General features: G+C 53.6%; 10 protein-coding genes across 10 annotated transcripts; 4 read left to right on the top strand and 6 right to left on the bottom strand.

Annotated features, from left to right (window-relative positions):
* Positions 1–81: 81 nt before the first annotated feature.
* SPSK_10133 (uncharacterized protein) lies at positions 82–366 on the top strand (the record flags this gene model as incomplete). Its single annotated transcript, XM_016736687.1, has 1 exon — positions 82–366. One exon carries the CDS (start codon positions 82–84, stop codon positions 364–366), a length of 285 nt encoding a protein of 94 aa, XP_016588331.1.
* A 2,914-nt stretch (positions 367–3,280) lies between these two features.
* On the bottom strand, positions 3,281–3,505 carry SPSK_10945 (uncharacterized protein; the record flags this gene model as incomplete). The annotated part of the gene is made up of 1 exon (XM_016737175.1): positions 3,281–3,505. One exon carries the CDS (start codon positions 3,503–3,505, stop codon positions 3,281–3,283), a length of 225 nt encoding a protein of 74 aa, XP_016588330.1.
* Positions 3,506–4,579: 1,074 nt separating this feature from the next.
* SPSK_09132 (catalase) lies at positions 4,580–6,112 on the bottom strand (the record flags this gene model as incomplete). The annotated part of the gene is made up of 1 exon (XM_016735711.1): positions 4,580–6,112. One exon carries the CDS (start codon positions 6,110–6,112, stop codon positions 4,580–4,582), a length of 1,533 nt encoding a protein of 510 aa, XP_016588329.1.
* A 2,110-nt stretch (positions 6,113–8,222) lies between these two features.
* On the bottom strand, positions 8,223–9,671 carry SPSK_10887 (uncharacterized protein; the record flags this gene model as incomplete). Its single annotated transcript, XM_016737132.1, has 3 exons — positions 8,223–8,678; positions 8,703–9,495; positions 9,541–9,671. 3 exons carry the CDS (start codon positions 9,669–9,671, stop codon positions 8,223–8,225), a joined length of 1,380 nt encoding a protein of 459 aa, XP_016588328.1.
* Positions 9,672–10,356: 685 nt separating this feature from the next.
* On the top strand, positions 10,357–10,597 carry SPSK_10963 (large subunit ribosomal protein L39e; the record flags this gene model as incomplete). The annotated part of the gene is made up of 2 exons (XM_016737184.1): positions 10,357–10,463; positions 10,549–10,597. The coding sequence occupies 2 exons, from the start codon at positions 10,357–10,359 to the stop codon at positions 10,595–10,597; spliced, it is 156 nt and encodes a 51-aa protein (XP_016588327.1).
* Positions 10,598–10,731: 134 nt separating this feature from the next.
* SPSK_10923 (uncharacterized protein) lies at positions 10,732–11,086 on the bottom strand (the record flags this gene model as incomplete). Its single annotated transcript, XM_016737156.1, has 2 exons — positions 10,732–10,949; positions 11,044–11,086. 2 exons carry the CDS (start codon positions 11,084–11,086, stop codon positions 10,732–10,734), a joined length of 261 nt encoding a protein of 86 aa, XP_016588326.1.
* Positions 11,087–11,969: 883 nt separating this feature from the next.
* Positions 11,970–12,640, bottom strand: SPSK_09816 (S-phase kinase-associated protein 1; the record flags this gene model as incomplete). Its single annotated transcript, XM_016736385.1, has 2 exons — positions 11,970–12,146; positions 12,233–12,640. 2 exons carry the CDS (start codon positions 12,638–12,640, stop codon positions 11,970–11,972), a joined length of 585 nt encoding a protein of 194 aa, XP_016588325.1.
* A 2,649-nt stretch (positions 12,641–15,289) lies between these two features.
* SPSK_08849 (phosphatidylinositol glycan, class Z) lies at positions 15,290–17,210 on the top strand (the record flags this gene model as incomplete). Its single annotated transcript, XM_016735435.1, has 3 exons — positions 15,290–15,620; positions 15,677–16,193; positions 16,268–17,210. The coding sequence occupies 3 exons, from the start codon at positions 15,290–15,292 to the stop codon at positions 17,208–17,210; spliced, it is 1,791 nt and encodes a 596-aa protein (XP_016588324.1).
* A 586-nt stretch (positions 17,211–17,796) lies between these two features.
* SPSK_10048 (uncharacterized protein) lies at positions 17,797–18,161 on the top strand (the record flags this gene model as incomplete). The annotated part of the gene is made up of 2 exons (XM_016736609.1): positions 17,797–17,826; positions 17,916–18,161. The coding sequence occupies 2 exons, from the start codon at positions 17,797–17,799 to the stop codon at positions 18,159–18,161; spliced, it is 276 nt and encodes a 91-aa protein (XP_016588323.1).
* Positions 18,162–18,405: 244 nt separating this feature from the next.
* On the bottom strand, positions 18,406–19,435 carry SPSK_09533 (uncharacterized protein; the record flags this gene model as incomplete). The annotated part of the gene is made up of 2 exons (XM_016736105.1): positions 18,406–19,154; positions 19,216–19,435. 2 exons carry the CDS (start codon positions 19,433–19,435, stop codon positions 18,406–18,408), a joined length of 969 nt encoding a protein of 322 aa, XP_016588322.1.
* Between the last annotated feature and the right edge of the window lie 96 nt (positions 19,436–19,531).

Genomic DNA, 19,531 nt, shown 5'->3' with positions numbered 1-19,531 from the left:
CAAGGCTGGCTGATGAGGCATGCCAGTCGACATATTGGGGGTTCTTCGTACTGCGTTGCATGAGCCAAAGTACGAGCCACAATGCAAAGGGGGAGGACACAGACTTTACGCGGAAGATCGAGGAACGCTTTCGTAAAAGCGATACATCTTCGTGGGGTCGTATTCCTGACAGGTTCTGGCCGGTTCTCCACGATTGCCAACCCCCCTCCATATGCCGTTATCCGCGAGTACGGCGTCTGTCCACGACACCTTCCTCTCGCCAGCGCACACGAGCCACACCAAGACTCGGCAGCAACCCGAAACCCAGGAGCAGAAACAACTCCAGATAAGGACTATGCTGAGGACCTGCTGGAGACTGGTGGCTAGCAGCCGGCAATATTGCATTGTTTGTATTTCCATTGGGCTCCATGGCAGGTATGAGTGCATAGACATAGGATCCCGCTGTTGATACCAGAAGGATTCGAACCGGCAACGGAAACTGTCTGAAAACAGACAAATGAGAAAGTTACCAAAGACCATCGAAGGACTCCGTTTGCAATAGAGTACATCGTACAGAGTACGGAGCAAAGTACTCATCATACAAATTGACACATTGGAACAATGGACGCTGCCATCGCGCGCGGTCGATCGTCTATCAGGGTTCCACTTTGCCGATGCGCGAGCCTGGTCACGGGGACACTGAGACACGCATCTCCAGAGACAAGCATCACCATGTATTGCACGGAGTATGGAACACGGCATACAACATACGGAATATGGAGATGCAAAGCTGGGTACTGCATCGATGCTGTCAAAAAGCGGGTACGCAAGAAGGCTTGGCCTTGGCGCACAGCGGGCAAGTCCGAACGTCCGTTGCCAGCGCCTGCCATTGGCTGTCGATTGGGTCCTGGACTGGAAGAAGAAGGAAGGCGGAAAGTGGGGCCTGAACGCATAAGACGGCAGTGCGAAATGGCAGGGCGGTTCTCTGGACATTGGTTGGAGTGGCAGAGTGGCTACTTACGAAGTAGTGGACTACAGACAAAGAGAGAGTAAAATAACAGACACGGAACGGTTTGACTGAATGCCGATTGCGATGAATACACACAGACACGACAGACTCATAGCAATGCATTCCGCCAACGAGATGCTCCGCTGCCAAATATAGTGGAGCGCTTCGGCCCAGCGACCATGAAGTCGTGAGCATGTATGTCGTACTGAGCAGCACTTCGTCCCAACGGGGTATTACCATGCGCTGCCCTGATGAACAGGTCAGGTGCCGCAGGAGGTGTCTTCCATTTGTGGAGGTATGTGGCATGATCTTTGGTGCCCGTTTTATCCCTAGCCTGGGAATATGTCGTTCCCATCGTCAAGACGGCAGTGGGGTGGCGTCTTTTGTCGAGATACGGGTGACGCCCCTGCGCCCGTCCAGTCTTCGTGTCTCTCTCCGAATGAATGACATTTTCCGGAAAGGCGGTCACAAGAACGGTTTGGGCGTCGTCTCTTCATAGCGTCGATTTGGTAAGATATGGCCGGCTAGTGCATTGGACTTGGGCGATCGCAATTGGACTGTGATAGATTCTGGCGGAAAGAGCCAGCCATACAGAGCCGGGTTCCGAGCAGCGTGTGGACAGTTTTGGGTGGGAAACTGCGACGCGCTAGCGACGCCAAATGACGTTCAGGGCTGGAGAGGAAGGAAGAAGGCAGGAAGGCAAGAAGGCATGTGGTGAGGTGTCTTCCCAATTGGGATGGACTGGACAGCAAGAGCAGAGCTGGTGCTGCAGGAAAGCGCAATCGTCTGAGCCCCTGCCCCTGTCCTCCCTCCTCCCACGGCTTGTTCTGAGGCCAAACGAGCACCTCGTCAAACAACACCATCATATTCTGTACACACAACATAGCAACATAGCCACATGGGCCACGCCAGACTTCCACTGACGTCTGACTGCAGCCACAGACAACGACCCGGCGCCTGCGTGGCCCTGTGGCTGTTCGCGACTGTGTCGGTGTGTCGTTTTGCTGCCGCTTGCCGGGGCGCACGTTCTCGTTTGTCTCGTCGTCGATGCAGTCTTGGCTTTCTGCACCCGCCCGCGGTCTGTTCTCTCTTATTCTCCGGCGGTGTCTCTCAACGCGCTCGTCACGCTCAACGGCCGCTGGATTGTCAGCTGCCTTTATTTTAGCCCACGACACTTTGTGCCACAAAGTTTTGAAAATGTACAGAGCTGGTTACGACTGCCATCTTCTTTCTGTTTTCTCAAATCCTGGATCTGCGTTAAGTGGATTCATCTGCCGTTCTTCGGTCTCTTTTTGGTCCATAGGTGCGTCTACATCGTATGTCCCATTTTATTCTTCTTTTCATTACCGCTCGCGATGCTGCCAGCCTAATTATAATTATGGCGTCTGCACATAGGCGTCGTCGTCACGCAAAGCTGTACGATGTGAGACGGAGTCGAATTGATGTGAAAACAACTGCCATACGACGCACTCCGGAATGTCAATTCTTTTCTTGCTCGTGCCTGGAAGACTGGGGCCCAAGTGGCTCCGTTGTCCACGTATGCAGTACCGCTTTTAACAGGCTTCTTGTCAACAGCTTGCATGATAAAAATAGAGCGTTCCATTGTCTCCATAATGAGAAAAGGTAAGGAATACGAAACAGAAGAATAAAAAAATTGGAAAAACAACAAGAAAACCGGCGCCAACAACAGGGATAAAGGCACCCTAAGCAGAGACCAACAAACAAACTAAACAAACGGTCCGGCATTGAAAACAAGAAACGAGCAAGAAACAACGCAGAGAAACTGCACAGATCAACAGGGGATGGCAGGACACAGAATAACAGCGGTAGACTGCAGCTCGGCACTGTACTGTCGACAATGTCTATCATTAGCTGCATCGCCGGTTGAAGGAACAAAATTCAAAGGACCAAATCATTGAACGAGCCAAACAGGGGCAGAAGCACATCGCAACTAGACGAAATGAATACTGCACAACTAAAACAGGGTCTTTTCTCCACCAGACCCTCACCGGCACGATAGCTCGGCCCTTGCCTGTGCCCTGCCTCTTGCTCCCTCCTCGCATGCTGCTCCTTTTCGACTTTCGATGCCGCCGGCCCTGTGCCTCCTCCTGGACGTCAGATCCAATCTGCGGGTCCCTGCCTGCTGCGTCTGCTGCTCCATTCTCTGTGCCGTATTTGGCACAGCAATGCTCGTTGCCCTATCCTCCCGCAGCTGGCTCCCTCCTCGCGAGACACCATTCGCTTTTTCCTTTTTCTCCGTAATCATCACCCTGCCCACTCACAGACTCGCCCTCACACGCCCACCCCTGCACCCAGTCCGAGGTCCCAGCCAGCCAGCTGCTCCTTCAGGGTCGACTGGCGTCTGTTGCCGACACACGTTGTCAGGTTGTCTCTCTCGGGTTCGCTCTCCCTCCTCCCCCCACTGACTCCTTCGCTTGCTCGTTTACTTAAGAGGCCGTATTTCCCCGCCCGTGCTTCGTCTCGTCGTTTTTTTCTTAAAGTTTTCTTTTCGTCCATTATCACCACCGACCGTAACACCAAACTTCTATTTCTCTCTTTGGCTTTTATATCCTCGCAATATCTCCAACAATGGACGCCCCTACCAAGACCGTCAACATGGCCGCCGAGCCTGCCAAGAACGCCGAGCCCGCTGTGGAGCAGCCTGTACGTTGTTTTGTAGTGATCTTTTCTACGACCCTAATGCTTATTTTTATTTTTATTTTTATTTTTTTTGGCCCTGGCGCTTGGTCCAAAACAACGTCATTTGCGACAAAGCCCCGGAACTTGTCAATAGGATCACTGCTAACAAACCAAAATAGACTCGCGTCGAGCCCATGTCCGTCGAGGCCAACATGCGCGGCGGTGACGAGGCCGAGGAGATCTGCTGCGGTCTTTGCGCTGCCTTTGCCTGCTTCGAGTGCTGCAAGTGCTGCTGCTAAATGCGCGGCGACGCAATACTCTCTGCCTTTCGAACCACGACCATTTTGCGACGGAGGAAACCAGAGGAAGACCAGAGGAAGACCAGACGAAGACCAGAGGAAGACCAGAGGAAGACCAGAGGAAGACCAATGGTGTAATGGGAGGCCATCTAGATACCACATACCACATAACAGATAGCACCAGAGAGAAGGCGGTTCGGCGAGACATGTACCGTACGCTGCGACCCTGCGCGCCGCTTGCTGCAGAAAATCAAGCCTTTGCCTTGTTGGAAACCCGTCTTTTTTTACATGATCCTGCAATGCGATTGAAACAAACATGACGTCGATGGCAGTCCACTTATCCTCCAGAGAACGTGCGACATGACTCGCCCGCACGTGGTAAGTAGGGCAGAGAGGCGCAGTTTGCGCATTGTCGCAACAGGAGCCCCAGATGTCACCATCGGCTGGTCAGAGACACGCAACGTCCTTTTTTGTTTTGCCAAGCATTGATGCGCACCATGTCGAGTAATGCAAAGTAGCGATTCGTATGTCGCACAGCAAAAAAATTCCCTTTTTTTTATTTCAATTGCCATTCGGTAGACCCAACGAAGAAAAGGACAATGGCTTCCGTCAAAGCACAGTACGAAGAGTAAATCATCACCGCCTCCACCCTCTACTTGGACACCTCCTTCTCCGTCGCCTCCTTGATGCGCTTGCCAAGGTCCGCGTCCACGCGCGCAAACATGCCGTACGTCCGCTCGCGCGTGTCCTGCTTGGCGCCCGACAGGTGGCCCGCCACATTGTGCACAAAGTTGTCCTGCTGCCCGGGCTGCTTGCCGAGCACCTTCCACAGCGCGGCCGGCTGCTCAAAATCCAAGTCCGTCACATCCCCAAACACCGCCCACGTCGCCTCGCCCGTCCACTTCTCGTGCGACACCGTGCCCTTGCCGCTGGCCTTGTACGTCACCGGCCGGTACGAGCTCTGGTAGTTGGGGTTCGCGCCCAGGTTGCCGTTGACATTCATCTGCCCGTCGCGCACAATCGGGTTGAACGACCGGAGCGGCGTGTTGACGGGGATCTGGTGGAAGTTGCCGCCCAGGCGGTGCCGGTGCGTGTCCGTGTACGAGAAGAGGCGGCTCTGCAGCACCGGGTCGGCCGAAGGCTCGACGCCCGGCACCAGGTTCGACGGCGCAAAGGCGGCCTGCTCGATCTCGGCAAAGTAGTTTTGCACGTTGCGGTTGAGCGTCATGCGGCCAAACGGACGCAGCGGGAACTCGGCTTGCGGCCACACCTTGGTGAGGTCAAACACATTGTAGCGGAACTTTTCGGCCTGCTCGGGCGTCATGACCTGCAGGTACGTCGTCCACGACGGGTTGTCGCCGCGCGCAATCGCCTCAAACAGGTCCTGCGTCAGCCAGTCCGGGTTGGCGCCGTCCTTCTCGCCGGCCTCCTCGTTTGTAAACGTCGCGACGCCCTGGTCCGACCGCAGGTGGATCTGCACGTACACAAACGACCCGTCCGGCTTGGTGAACTTGTACGTGTGTCCCGAGTAGCCGTGCATCTTGCGGAACGACGCCGGCGTGCCGCGGTCCGAGAACAGCGTCATCACCTGGTGCACCGACTCCTGGTGCGTCGACAGGTAGTCCCAGAACATGGTCGCGTCCTTGAGGTTCGTCTGCGGGTTCCGCTTCTGCGTGTGGATAAACGTCGGGAAGTTGGTCGGGTCCCGCAAAAAGAACACGGGCGTGTTGTTGAACACCCAGTCCCAGTTGCCCTCCTGCGTATACAGCTTGGTCGCGAAGCCGCGGGGGTCGCGTGCCGTGTCCGCAGACCCCTTCTCGCCGCCAACCGTCGAGAACCGCGTCAGCAGCGGCGTCTTCTTGCCAATCGGCCCCGTGAGCATGTCAATTGTCGTCAGGTCGCTGATGTCGTGCGTGAGCTCGAACTCGCCGTATGCGCCCGCGCCCTTGGCGTGCACCACGCGCTCCGGGATGCGCTCGCGGTCAAAGTTGGCCAGCAGGTCGATCAAGTGGAAGTCCTGCAGCAGCAGCGGGCCCTGGCCGACGCGCTGATATTTCTTTGGGTCATCAATGGGGTAGCCGCTGGTGGTCGTGTACGTCGGCTTTTCATCGTAGTGATATGTCGACTCGATGTGCTTGTACGCGGCGCCGCGCTCGCCGTCGGTCTTTACTGCCGGGTGAGCCATGGTGATGATATGTCGTGTACGTGTTGGTGGTCTGATTTAGATTTTGGTATTGTATCGTGATGCTACCTTTTGAATGTCGTGACGCTCTGGAGCTGCCTTCCAATACAATGGTACGAGGGTAGGAAGGAACAAACGACCACCTAGTTGCTGGCAGCAAAGGAGAAGCCATATATAGCCACACAGAGAAGGTGTACAGGGCATGTCTAAGCAGTTCTTTCTTCTTCCGTCATAGCTGACTACATTGGGGTGATTTGGTGCTTTCCCTTTGCCGTCTCCATCTCTCTTGCCCATGAGAGTCGTCCTCGGGATACTATGACGTCTGTTACCAGGACTGTATCGCTCTTTCCTCCCTTGAGAAAGAGTACCCATGAAATAGCTCTTGCCGACAGCTTAACAAAAGTCGCCTCATCACGCACCAAACAGAAAGGGTACCTCGTTCCTTGTTAAATCCCGACTTACACCAAATGCCGGTGACGACATGTAAGGCGCGGCCCCACAAAAGCGCAACAACGAACGATGCAACCATCCCCAGCCTGCGCTGACAAGTAAAGCATGCTAGCTGTGCTGCTGTGCACAAGACAAAAGGACGGACGGACGGAGACTACAGGGAATATGGACGACAGCGGACAAAGACCGAAAGGATATTTCGTACAGAAGAGCGAGTGCAACGGATCCAAAATAACGGGCTGTGGTTTGGGCCAATGGCAGCTTTGCATTTAGAAGCGAAAGCAGCCGTTGGGACAACTGGCGAGGTAAGCTAGAACATGCGGTGGCCTTGGGGAAATGGAATACATCATCATCAAAGAGTGCCTATGTACCCGATCCAGTCAACCGTTGTCGATCAATTACTGTCTTTTATTAAGCCGATTTTATTTTATTTTTATTTTTCTTTTGCGGCGAGTTGGTCGTTTTACAGATTTTATTTGGAATTTCTTTTTTATTTTATTTTTTTGAGATATTGAGTCCAACGTATACCCTGTTTTAAATACGTTCTAAAGGTTGGAACTTATGACTGATTAGTATACATTCAAATAAAGAGCTACACTGCCCAGACGTGCAACCATCTCACCAAGTCACAGGACCACGCGTCTTGCTTCTTGTAACCCGGGTTTACGTCGGCACTATGTCGTTCCATGACCGATACATTGCCAGCACTTTGAATTAATATGGGGGTGAAAGCTGGGCAGACATCCAGGCCGTTCAGATCCCGGCTCAGACGCCGATGTTGGGAATGGTGGGATACAAGACAGCTTACTCGCCAAAAACCAAATTGCCTACCCCCAACAAGTTCGGCCGAGACAAGCCGACTGCACTGTTATGCGTGTCGGTTCCGTTAAAAGTGGTGCTGCTGACTGTTGTCTTGCACGCGGAGACCGCAGCATGCCTGCTGGGGTGATTTGATGGAGTTTGATGTGACGGCATATTCTGGGTCCGGATGGTCCATTGTAGTCTACCTACTTTGACATTCCCAAGGATGGGACTGCGTATACACGGCTGGCAATGAAGTGTATGAACAATATGTATGTTGTAGTCATTGCTATGTTCAGAAAATATAATAATGCAGCGATCTATGTAATGATAAAATGAAGCAAAAAGAGGACGAAACCAAGGCCACCGCGGCCTATCCAAAGAAGCCTGATACAAAGAGGGGTTAGAAGAGTGAAAAGCAGAGGCCGCGAAGCCCGTCCACCGGACGCGACAGACTCCGTTCATCTTGCCTCTGCGTGAAAGTATTAAAACCATTGCTACTGTGAATTAAGAGTAAATAAGAAAACGCCTCGTCTGCCAGTACCTCCTCCAAGTCGCCGCAATCTAAAAGACGTGCATATCGGTTTGTGTACCCCTATTCATGGAGCCGTGAGTGGACGTTTGTCCAGACCCGGGATACTTCCATACTGCTGCACCATCTGTCATTTGCAGGATCGGTCTACGAGGAGACACTCGGCAGAGGTCTTCCGAAAAGGGGGTTCGTTCGTTGGTCGTTCGTCGTCAAGTATGTCGGTGTGAAAAGAACAGAGCGTTCTTTACTCTTGCTGAACGGTTTGCTTTGTGCGTGTTAGTCTCGTACGTTCATTCTTGTATCGTCGTCGCAGCATCTCCTCCCACCTCCTCAACTTACCACTAGCCAGTCCATGCCCTCGTTCACGCCCGTGCCATCGACCGCAGAGCAGGCTATGATTGTCCAGTTGCGGTCCCGCAGCTGGCCCAGCTGCAGCGCCTCGCTAATGTCTGCTGCGCCCTTGGCCCCCGGCTGGTCCTGCTTGTTGGCAAACACCAGCAGCGCCGCATCCTTGAGCTCCTCCTCGTTCAGCATGCCCGCCAGCTCGTCGGCCGCCGTCTGCAGCCGCTCGATGTCTGTCGAGTCGACCACGAACACCACCGCCGAGGTATTCGCGTAGTAGCACCGCCAGTAGGGCCGGATAGACGTCTGGCCGCCGAGATCCCACACGTTAAAGTTGAGGTTCTTGTATGTCACGGACTCGACGTTAAAGCCGATTGTCGGGATCGTTGTGACCACCTCGCCAATCTTGAGCCGGTACAGGAGTGTTGTCTTGCCAGCGTTGTCCTAGTAGCAGAAAACGTCAGTTACCTGTCTGGTCCATAACCCTCTACTGTCCACCTCACTCTCGTGCTTTCCCTTGGCAACAGAACAAAGCAAAATCGTACCAGTCCCAGGATCAAGATCCGGATTTCCTTTTTGGAGAACAGCAAGCTTGTCAGCCATGACATGCTGCTCGACACGCTTTGACCCATCCTTGCGGTTTCGGTGCGCGGAGTGCCGCGACTTTGCCTGCCCTAATCGACGAGGGCGTTGAAATGGGACACTGTGTTCCCGAGAGGATCCTCGTCGTGACCTCCCTTCGCCTGTCGCACGCACGGCTTTGATGTGTTTTGTTTCTGGAACTTTCCGGTAAAACGATGCCGTCTCTTCGTTTCTGCTGCTCAGTCCGTCTGGAGGTGTTATCTCTTCGAAGAGGAGGCTGATTGGCCCGCTATTTCGTCGCTGGGATATATAGATGGGAGGCAGAAGCTCTGGACTAAGTTCAGAGGTCAGAGAATCGCCGTCGGGGCCGAAGTCGTAAATGGGGGGAGAGACAATGTCTCTTCGCCGTAGATTTGCTTCGTGAAGCAAAAGGTCGTCAAAAGTCGTGAAAATGGCAGCTTGCAGGATATGGATGTAAATGGATGCAGGGCGTGTAGAAACGGAAAATGCAGAAGAAGCGTATGAAAAAGCAGGGGGTGGTTCCTGAGCCGTTGGGACTCTAGCTTTTTGTTGGTGATGCTTTTGATTTTCGAAGAAATGAGCCTCGATTTCGCGAGACAGGGATCGGCGACGCTTCTGTCGATGGGGCGTTGGTGGCGTGCAGTGCGCTAATGGAGGCCTGTGCAAAAACTTTAGGATTAGTAAAGCTTACTACTATCCGCACTGGGAGAAGGAATGCGACAGCGGCTCCTCCGGGGCCTCAGTGTCGCGAACAGTGGCCTGGCCAGCTATGTATTCTTTCGTGCCGCCTATATCGAGCATTCCACAGGCGGGTAAGCTGCACGTGCCGTACATCTTATTACGGTGGATCCCTTCACAGCCTTTTGGCATGGAGGTGTCTACAAATGATGCACGTGACAACCTGCTAACGGTGACTAATCACAACGAAAGAAAGGAAGGCAAAAAAGTTTGTCCGAAAGAGAGAAAAGTGGAGTATTAGGAAACCTGCGCACGAAATTTTAGTTTGGGGCGTTGCGTTGTGGGCAAATCTGGGTAGGAGAAAAAAAATCGATGATTGTACGGAACCCCCTCCCTGACGCCTTTCTTCCGACCTTCAATCCAGCAACCTACCATAATTTTCTTTCGGAATCAACGACAGAATCAACAATCAGTCAAGATGCCGGTACGTATAATTGTTTTTTGATGGTGGGACAGACGATGAATATGACACGGACACGTACAAACGGAACGCTCTGTTGTTTTCTTTGCTCGACAAACCGACATCCTCCTCGACATTTGCGATTGCGAAAATTGGCTCTTACTGCTCGCAACATCTTCGGCCCATGACGAGGCTTCCGTCATATAGCCTCTTTGCACGGGGACGGACGATCAGAGACACGCCTGAAACCACCGATTGAGGAGGAAAGAGAGCGACGACTGGACAAGCCGAAACAACAGAGCCGACCGGACGACGATGAACTGTTGGATGTTAAAGTCATAAGACTGCCCTGAACGTTGACTGACATGTTCTTTCCCCTCCTTGCAGAGCCACAAGTCTTTCCGCACCAAGCAGAAGCTCGCCAAGGCGCAGAAGCAAAACCGCCCGATCCCCCAGTGGATCCGTCTCCGGACCGGCAACACCATTCGGTACGATGAACGAAACCCATACCCTGTCGATGCGATGCAGGAATGCACCATACCGTCTAGTCTACTGAAACTAACATCCTTTCAGCTACAACGCGAAGCGGAGACACTGGCGCAAGACCCGCCTGGGCATCTAAATGTTTACCCATATTGTGTCCGGGAGCTGGGGGTGTGACGAGGAATGAGGGCTTGGGAAGAAGCCGAGACAGGCGGGCGAGGAGCATCAGTATTCTGGGAACGGACCACACTCGATTTTGCGACAAGACGACGGCTAGCGAATATGCGACGCCGTCATCCATTTTCCAAACTGCAGCGGCCTACGGCCATTACCTTGCTTGGCACGGACGGTTGTATGGTACTCTTCTGTGCTGCGCCCAACAACGACGATTGACATGACAACGATATACGACTCAACGCGGTTGGGGACGGCACCTGGCGCTGCGGAATGTGAATGGCCTGTGGCCCTACCAAGGTGTTCCTTTGGAAGCTCTGCTCAATTATTCTTGCTCACTCTATTCGGCCTCCTTTTTCTACGCCCTACTCCATGAGAGTCTCACGAAGGATGTGTGCTTCCTTTTCTTACGAATGACCTCTTCGGAAATACCGAGAGGAAAGACCGAAACCATGTTCTTGTGTGGAGAAAATGAAGGGAGGAGTTGACGGCATCCAAAACTGGGAATAAACGGGTATATTTATTGTTTACCTTCTGACATTGATATCAGAACTTTTTTTACGGAAAAGGAAATGAATAAAAAAACAGCAAGACATTGAAAAAAAAATCAAAAAAATCGCGTGTTTTCCCGACCAATCTACCTTTGCTCGTAGCCGTGTCGTAAACGAATGGTGACGCTCTGCAACGGCGTATGGCGACTTCAGAGTACATCACCCTTTTCGTGTTATGAAGCTTTGATATCACGTAGCGTTCTTAAACCAGTCCGCTTCTAACCAAAAGGACTGTTGGAAACCGGCCACTTTTAAAAATGGAGAGGACAACGCCGAAAGGAGTCTGGTGGTTTGCAGAGTCCAGCTTGCAGCTCGAATATCAATAGAACGAACAGATCCGGAAGCCGGAACCACGCCTCTTTTTCTTTGACGCATCTCCTTTGTCCGCATACGGAAGGCCAACTGTTGTCATCTTTGTCTGTTTGGTAGTAAAATGCTTCTAGTCATTTCTTCAGGAGCAGATACCGGCACCGCGCATGCCATTAGTATCAAATCATATGAGAATACGGATAAGAGAAGTGAAGCAAGTTATATCGGTCTTATTAACCCGCGAACTACTATCGGTTTGAATTGAAGAAATACATTCGGTACAGAGAACCTATGGCACCTCCTTTGACCGCTTAACCCAGAACAAAAGGTATAGGAAATAAAACGTAAAAGACATACAAGAGCCAGAACAAAAGATTCACCGGCAGACAACAGCCAACAATACTGGACACACGTTATCCGTTTCCGGACTCGTTCACCAGACTCGTTCACTAGACTCGTTCACCATACTTGCGCAGCTTAGCGGTCCTCGGCCCACTCGTTCTCTCTCCGGATCTGCTCCTCCTCCTCGGGGGTGAAGTCGTTGGTGATGTTGAAGGTCTTGCGGATCTCCTCCGGCGACTTGCCCTTGATCATGTTGGCGACCGTCTTGCAGCCGACGTCAAGAAGGGCCTTGATGTCCATGTAGTTGGCGGCCTGAATGCAAGAAAGGTGTTAGCAAGGAATAACGTGCACAACGTATACAACCACAGATAAAACGACAGAAAACAGGGTTTACGTACCAGGATGATCTCAAAGAGCATCTCCTGATCGACCTGCATGAACTTCTGGTCCCACTCTTCAATATCGGTGGTCTTCTTGCGGCTCTCGGTCTCCTCCTCGTTGGTGCCAAGGGGGTCGTTGCGGTGGTGCTCGCAGTACTCAATGACCTTGCGGAGAACGGCCTCGTTGACCTGGACGAAAGGCACGTGGTTAGCAAAAACTCCGGGAACGGAAAACGTCAGTTGGGTCAAATGGAAACGCACGTTGGGCAGAGGGACAGGGCCGAGTTCAGAGACACCCATGCTCTTCAAATCCTCCAGCATCGTGCTAAGCAGCGCGGAGCGGATGGCAACCTCGTAGTCGACAGTGATGACGCTGCCATCGTTGCTCTGGAGCGGGATCTTATCGAAAGACTTCTCCTCGGGCATTTTGTCGGTCAACGAGAGTTAATTTTGTTAACAGGTCTGTTTGTAAAAGGCTTGTTAGATACAATACCAGGAAACAGATAGCGACGCCAAGTTCAATTTGATGGCATGTCTCAAAGATTGTGAGCGGGCAACGGCGTCGGCGAAGTGAGCAAAGCAAGCGGTACGGCGTGGTTGTGCAATGCACAGAATATGCTAGGTCTTCGTAGCTTTTCGAGATGGTATTTTCGCGATGCGGCAGAGAAGGCTGAACGGGTCGACAAAGGACGGGCTTGACAACACGGGAGGCTGCTACGAGTGCGGGGCGAGCCTGGAAGGGAAGACAAACTCACAGGTTGCAATGGGATGCCGCAATAAACTGCACGTGGAAACTGGGTGATGTCGTTAATTTGTTGTCGGGGTACGTGATGATGGTGGTGGATAGAAGAAGAGCCTCGATTTAAAGTTTGTGGGAGAGAAGCGATGATGTGAGCTGTGGAGGGGGCGATGATGTTCAAAGTAGAATAGAAGGGCGGCGAAGACGGCCGGAAAAAATGGGTAAGCCACAGGTGGCGTGTAGTGGGTCGCTGCTGCCTGTGTAGTGATTGGCTCCGAGGGGCTGTAATACTCCGTATTAGAGGACTTGATTCGGGGCAGGAGCAGTTGGTGAGATGGTTCGCTGATTGTAGTTTCCTGTCCGAGTTTCCTGTCCGTTGCGACGACATCCAGGGGGACTTTATATCCTAATATTGAATGCTTACTTCTCCTATTACCAACAAAAAAGGGAGTTCATTTTCGTGGCTTTGGCTGTGCCTGCATACGATTTACGACCCTGACGTCTGTTGACCTCGCGCTAGACGAGGCAGAAAGCGTGGAGGAAGTGAGCCAGGCTGGCTGGAATTGCCAGTTGGTCCCTGATGCGTGCTGTAAGTTACAAAGACGACAAAGACTTCAAAGACTACAATTTACGAAGTCCACAAAGACCCGTATTCCCCGCCTGTGGCTGAAAGAGTTAGGCACCGACTGTAGGGGCTTTGGCTTTGTGGTCGGGCACCCGCCCCCTGGCAATGAGACCGCAACCGGGCAGGCTGCGCTGCATCTGGCGGACACTATGTCCGTGTCGCTGCCGTCTCTGCCTGGAATACGACGGGACCGCGACTAATGGTGAGAGACGAATATCGCAGTCTTTCTGCCTTGTGCCGGGTTCGGAAAGGGACAGGTTTTGTTTGTACGGTAGGTGTTCTAACTGCGGTATCCTTTGAAAGACGTATTGACAGCTGTGCGCATGAACATATTGTGTCTTTATGATGATGAAATGAACTCGGCCAGTCGTTGGCAGATTCACAAAAAAACGTGTCATAAAACGAGAGTGAGCTTGCCATGATTTGGAACGGCAACCGTCTTACACGATCCTGTCCTAGGGCTAAGACGGTCAGACGTACGAAAGTTAGGAGAATCATGAGATAAGACGAGGCCACGAGAAAAGCTTACAGCGGTGTGTCTCGTGAATCAGATTTCCCAGAGCAGGTGCGACCTGCTGGCCAGTTGACATCGCCATGTGGTCGATTTCTGGTGGCTCTTCACTTCCCAAGCACCTACCCGGTGTCTTTCCTATTTTGCCGCTTTCAGGCCTGTTCGTTTGCAGCCTAGTTCGCTCATAGCAGTGACAAGGCCCCGTTGGGGAAGGTTTCAATGAGTGGAATGCACGCTCTTTACAGAGTCGCATGGACGATGGGTAAGATAGCGGCTGTTTTGGGCCAATACAGGTCTCTGGTTCGCTGCAACGACCTGCTGCAACCGCTAAAACAAGCACTCGCCACTGCCAGCGCGTCCCGCGACGGCTGACGGATGCAGGCGCCGTGTCTTGCACCACACTAATACCACCTGTTAATTAATTTGCGGAGCAAGCTAGCGGTCTATTTACTAATACTACCCAGTTCATTATTTTTGTTATTGACTTGCTGCAGCTCCGGTTTTGTTGATCTGTCTCCTTTTCGAGGATCCCCCTTTCCTGCCCGACAAGGGTTACAGCGCACTCGGTCTCGACAGGGAAGGCGCTCGAATCGCGTGTTTTGTCCTTCCGCGGTCAACTCACCGTGCGTCGCTCCTTCCAAGTTCCAGGCCTGCCAGATTTACTTCATTTCCTCGTTCTGAAAATCCGGGCCTCTTCCCCTTATTTTTATTCTCACCAACAACCAACAGTCGACGGCCGCTTTTGCCTCCTTTGTCTGCCACCTCGCCTCACGCACAACCGGCGCGCACACTCTCAACTGGGGGCTCCTGACTATGACGCCGTTGCGTCTCCCAGTGGCCTCGTCTATCTAACGATGCCTTTGCTGTTGTCGCCGCAGCTCGAGTGCGGTTACGACTTGTTTGCGGCCTCGGCCTCACCTTCGGCTTCGAAGCTTTGCCTGTAAGGTAGAGCCGCTCGCATTCACCTTGAATACTCTCGACGCGCATCGCATCGTTCTCTTCTCGATACCACTCTGGCCCTTTCCGTTCGACGACAATACCATACCATCGACTTTTCGTGTGTGTTCCTAGTCGTCTATTGATAACGCTCGCGACACCTTTCTTTCCTTCCTATCGATCCTATTCCTCCTTCTCGACTCTCCTTCACGACTTCTTTACTTGTCTCTTTCCTCCCAATTCCTCTGGCACCTCTCGCCCACAATGTGGCGCCGAACATACCTCATCCTCATCCTGGTGCGGCTGTGGTTCGCCATGTCGCCAAGCTATCTGCACCCGGACGAGAACTTCCAAGGACCGGAAGTGATCGCTGGTAAGACAAGCGCAAATCCGTTTATTTACTTCCCCAAGCACCTGGGGGGTGGCTTTTGTTTTCGTTGGGGCAAGGGCGGAGTTGTGTTTGGAGAGGATCAGCGGACGCAACATTCCTTGCGTGTTGTACCCGTGGGGGAAACGGAGCTCCCCATGTCTCTCTACCGAAGCTCTCTTTCGCGCTTGCCCCGGACGGGACACTTTGTGGCCTCGTTCTTTGTTCGTTCAGTGTCGCGTTGCCCAGAGCTTGCCGTGCTAACCCGACTTCTTTGTTTCCAGGCGAAGTGTTTAGCTACCCCGTCCGACTCACCTGGGAGTTCACGAGCGACCACCCGATCCGAAGCGTCTTCCCATTATGGCCGGTGTACGGCCTCCCGATGTTCCTTTTGCGCTGGCTATGGATCGGCAACGGCGGCGACGGCGAAATCCCCCCGCATGTCGTATTCTGGGTCTTGCGCCTCCTCATGTTCGTCATGAACTTTGTGCTGCTCGACTGGGCGATCTACGAGCTGGTGCCGGCCAAGCGTCACCGGCAGACTGCGGTTGTTCTTGTCGCGTCGTCGTACGTGACCTGGACCTACCAGACACACACGTTTTCGAACTCGGTTGAGACGCTCGTGGTTGCCTGGAGTCTGGTCCTGATCGACCGCATCGTCGAAGGGCGCCAAGACCGTGCTTCGGTGCTCGCCCCTTCGATCCTGGGCATTGTTGTGGTGTTTGGCATATTCAACAGAATAACTTTCCCTGCCTTTTTGCTGATTCCCGGCCTTCGTTTGATACCTTACTTTATTAATAGGTATGGCGCAGCATCCCCCCCCGGGTGACTCGATCTGGTGCGAATGACATTGCTAACTGTCCTTCCTCCAATAGACCGTTATCTTTTACCGCACTTGCTCTGTCGGGCCTTTTGACGACAATTGTCGCCATCGCCTTCGATACTGCCTTCTACACGCCGCACCAGATTTCCTGGGGAGACCTGCTTTTCCACCCCGTTATCACACCTCTCAACAACCTCCTCTACAACATTTCGCCCGCAAACCTTGCCGAGCACGGTCTGCATCCCTGGTACCAGCACCTGCTGGCCAACATTCCCCTGCTGATCGGCCCGGCGGCAGCGCTTCTTTTCCTCCAACCGCACCTGTCCCTGCGGCTCTATTCGGCCGTGTCGGGTATTTTTGTGCTGTCGATTTTCCAGCACCAAGAGGCACGCTTCTTGCTGCCTACGATCCCGCTGATCCTGTCCTCGGTGCAGCTGCCGCGCAACTCGCGCCTGCTGCATGCTTGGGTGTCTGCGTGGATCGCATTCAACGTGCTCCTTGGCATCCTGATGGGTGTGTATCACCAGGGCGGCATTGTGCCGACGCAGATTTTCATGAGCCGGCAGCCGGACGCGACACAGGCGATCTGGTGGAAGACGTACAGCCCACCGATATGGCTGCTGAACGGCAAGAACGAAGTGCTACAGACACGCGACGTCATGGGTCTGCCGGGCGACCAGCTCATGGAGCAGCTGACGGCGCTGGCGACGTGCGACACCCCGGCGGACCGGCGCAACAACGAGTACCTCAAGGAGAAGAACGGCACCTACCTGATCGCACCGCTGTCGGCGACGTGGCTCGACCAGTACCTGCCCAACAAGGGCCTCGAGGGCCTGCGCTTCCGCGAGGTATGGCGCTACCGCCAACATCTGAACCTGGACGACTTGGACTGGGGCGACGATGGCGTGTGGAACACGCTGTCACGGGTGGTCGGGCGGCGCGGCATTGCCGCATGGCGCGTGACCAAGAGTTGTCCCGACAAGAGCAAGCGATGAGCAACATAACATTGTTCTTGCGTTGCAGTGGCATTATTGTTACATCCTTTTTAATACTCTTACTTTTCACCTTTCTCTACGCTTTCGTTATTTTATTTGCTTTGGGATTTTATGGCCTACGGACCACTGCCTATATACTGCGGATAGGCTGGAGGACAGGAAAACGGGCTGCCGGGCTGGTGTATTTGGTTTATTTCGGATGGGAGCGTGCGGGTTAGAAAATCACATAGACTTATCTTTTATGGGGGCTTCGAATGCTTTGCTTTTCAGATCGGACTCCGTATTACCTTTGTATTTATTAGCGTTTTTGGAAAGTTGTCAATACAGTGGGGAGTTGTTTCAGTGACGGCCAATTTGCGCCTAATTGTGCGGCTTGCACAGTGTTATTAGGGATCTGCTATACGGAGTCGGCTTTTGGTGAAATGCGACCCGCCAATGGGCTCGTTGCCTTCAACTTTTCTTTGGCCAAGACACACCACCCACGAGCTTCGACGTCGCTTCTTTTCGCACGACGTCTTGCTGCGCAATAACACAAACCTCGACCGCATCTGTACCTCCCTGGCACCTCACAACGGCGGCAGACATCATGGGTGGCTTAAATCTGGAAGTGTTCAAGGTTGGTTGCTATTCTGATTCTGTGTCTCGTCTCGTTTTGCGATCATGCGACCCCCGCTAACTTTGCTGTGTCTTCTCCTCCCTACCCAGTTTGGCATGTATGTCATGTTCCCCATTGGCATCATGTACTACTTTGGCACAAACCTCGACGACCGCTTCGCCGTGCCCGACTTCTGGCCCAAGCCGGAGAACGCCAACCGCGTCCCGACCGAGCGCGACGAGATCCACGCGGAGCTGCAGCGGTTGCGGGCACGCCGGCTGTACCAGCGGGACCGACGACTGGCTGAAGAGGCAGCACGACCACCGCCGCCGGCCGACAGCGAGGAGGGACACTGAAGACTCGAAGAAGGGGAGGGAGGAGTGGGCAACACGACATAACATCATATCGACGGCGTTATTTTGCTTTTACGTTTCTCGGAGAAGATGGCGCACGGGACCACAAAATTGAATATTGGCACGGGAGGTTTCAATGTGATATTTGTTCTTGTACTGTCAGAAGTAATTTGTTCCTTGTTGGAAAATGTTGTATATACAGAGATACCGGGCCCCGTCTATCTTCACTCTATTATGTCACCAGTCACTACCAGTCTAGGTCTTGCACCAGTTGCTGCCACACGTCATCCGGCGCCCGGCCCTGGGTCACATTGGAAAATATGCCCTTAACGTCGGGGTATGCGCGGAAAGCCGCGACGAGCTCGAGCAGTTTGCGGTTCTCCACGGCGCTGTTTCCGGTGCCGTCTCCCAGCGGTGCCTGCGTCTCTTCGTTTGCAGACCACACGGTGTCGGCGCTCAGGACGGCCAGGTTCTTCACCTTGAAGCGGCCCTCCTCGACGGCGGTGACAACCGGCCCTGTGTGCAGAGGCGCCGTCCACACGACAATGTTGCCGTCTTCGTTGGTCTCGACGTCTTCGGCGCCGGCCTCGATGGCGTCCTCCAAGATGTCGTCCACGGATACGGGCGCGACATCCTCGCCAGTCGACTCCCCTTCCGATGTAGATGCAGTCGCAGATGCCGCCGGCCCCAGGATCACCCGTCCTTGCCGTGTGAAAAAGAACTTGGTCGGTGCCATGGTGCCGCCTTTCCGTCGGATGACCGAGTTGAGCTCCTGCAGCGCGCGCGCCTTGCTCTCTGTTTCGAGATCGACAATCAGCGCCACGGACGGCGGCATCATGATCTCGTACGTGGCACTCTCAAGACGCCCGCCGTCGGCTGACTTGCCCTGGCCGCGGGCAATTGCCGCCTCGATGACGGCCTTGGGCACGCCCGACTTTTTGGCGCTGCTGACAACCGACGCCAGCTGCGGGTTCATGTTGACGTCGGGGCCGTACACTGCAACTGTCAGCCTAGGGAACACATAAAATAGGAGCCCCCCCAATTAATCCCAACTCACTCTGTGAATACAGCGTAATCGTCTTGGTAAAGTTGCTGCGCAGCTGTGTCTTCTTGATATCGGCGGCGCCCTTTTCATGCCGGATCTTGGACCAACGATTGTGGCCGCTGGCAACGACTGGTGACGAGCCAAAGCTTCGGCAGCATTGCGCGCAGGCGTACCGTGTCCATGGGGACGGCGCCGCTCTGAGGCTCGCGAGAGAGGGCGAGATTGGAGGCATTGCGTCGATTATCGCGACAAGTGAAGCTCAGAGATGTCGTTTTCTTCAGGCCTGTTAGCGCTTGAGCCACTATCGCTTCCATGAAAGACCGCTGTG

Source organism: Sporothrix schenckii, assembly GCF_000961545.1.
Source record: "Sporothrix schenckii 1099-18 chromosome Unknown Cont44, whole genome shotgun sequence".
Lineage (NCBI taxonomy): Eukaryota > Fungi > Ascomycota > Sordariomycetes > Ophiostomatales > Ophiostomataceae > Sporothrix > Sporothrix schenckii.
Note: the sequence above shows the minus strand (reverse complement) of the source record. Positions and strands in the feature narration are given on the sequence as shown.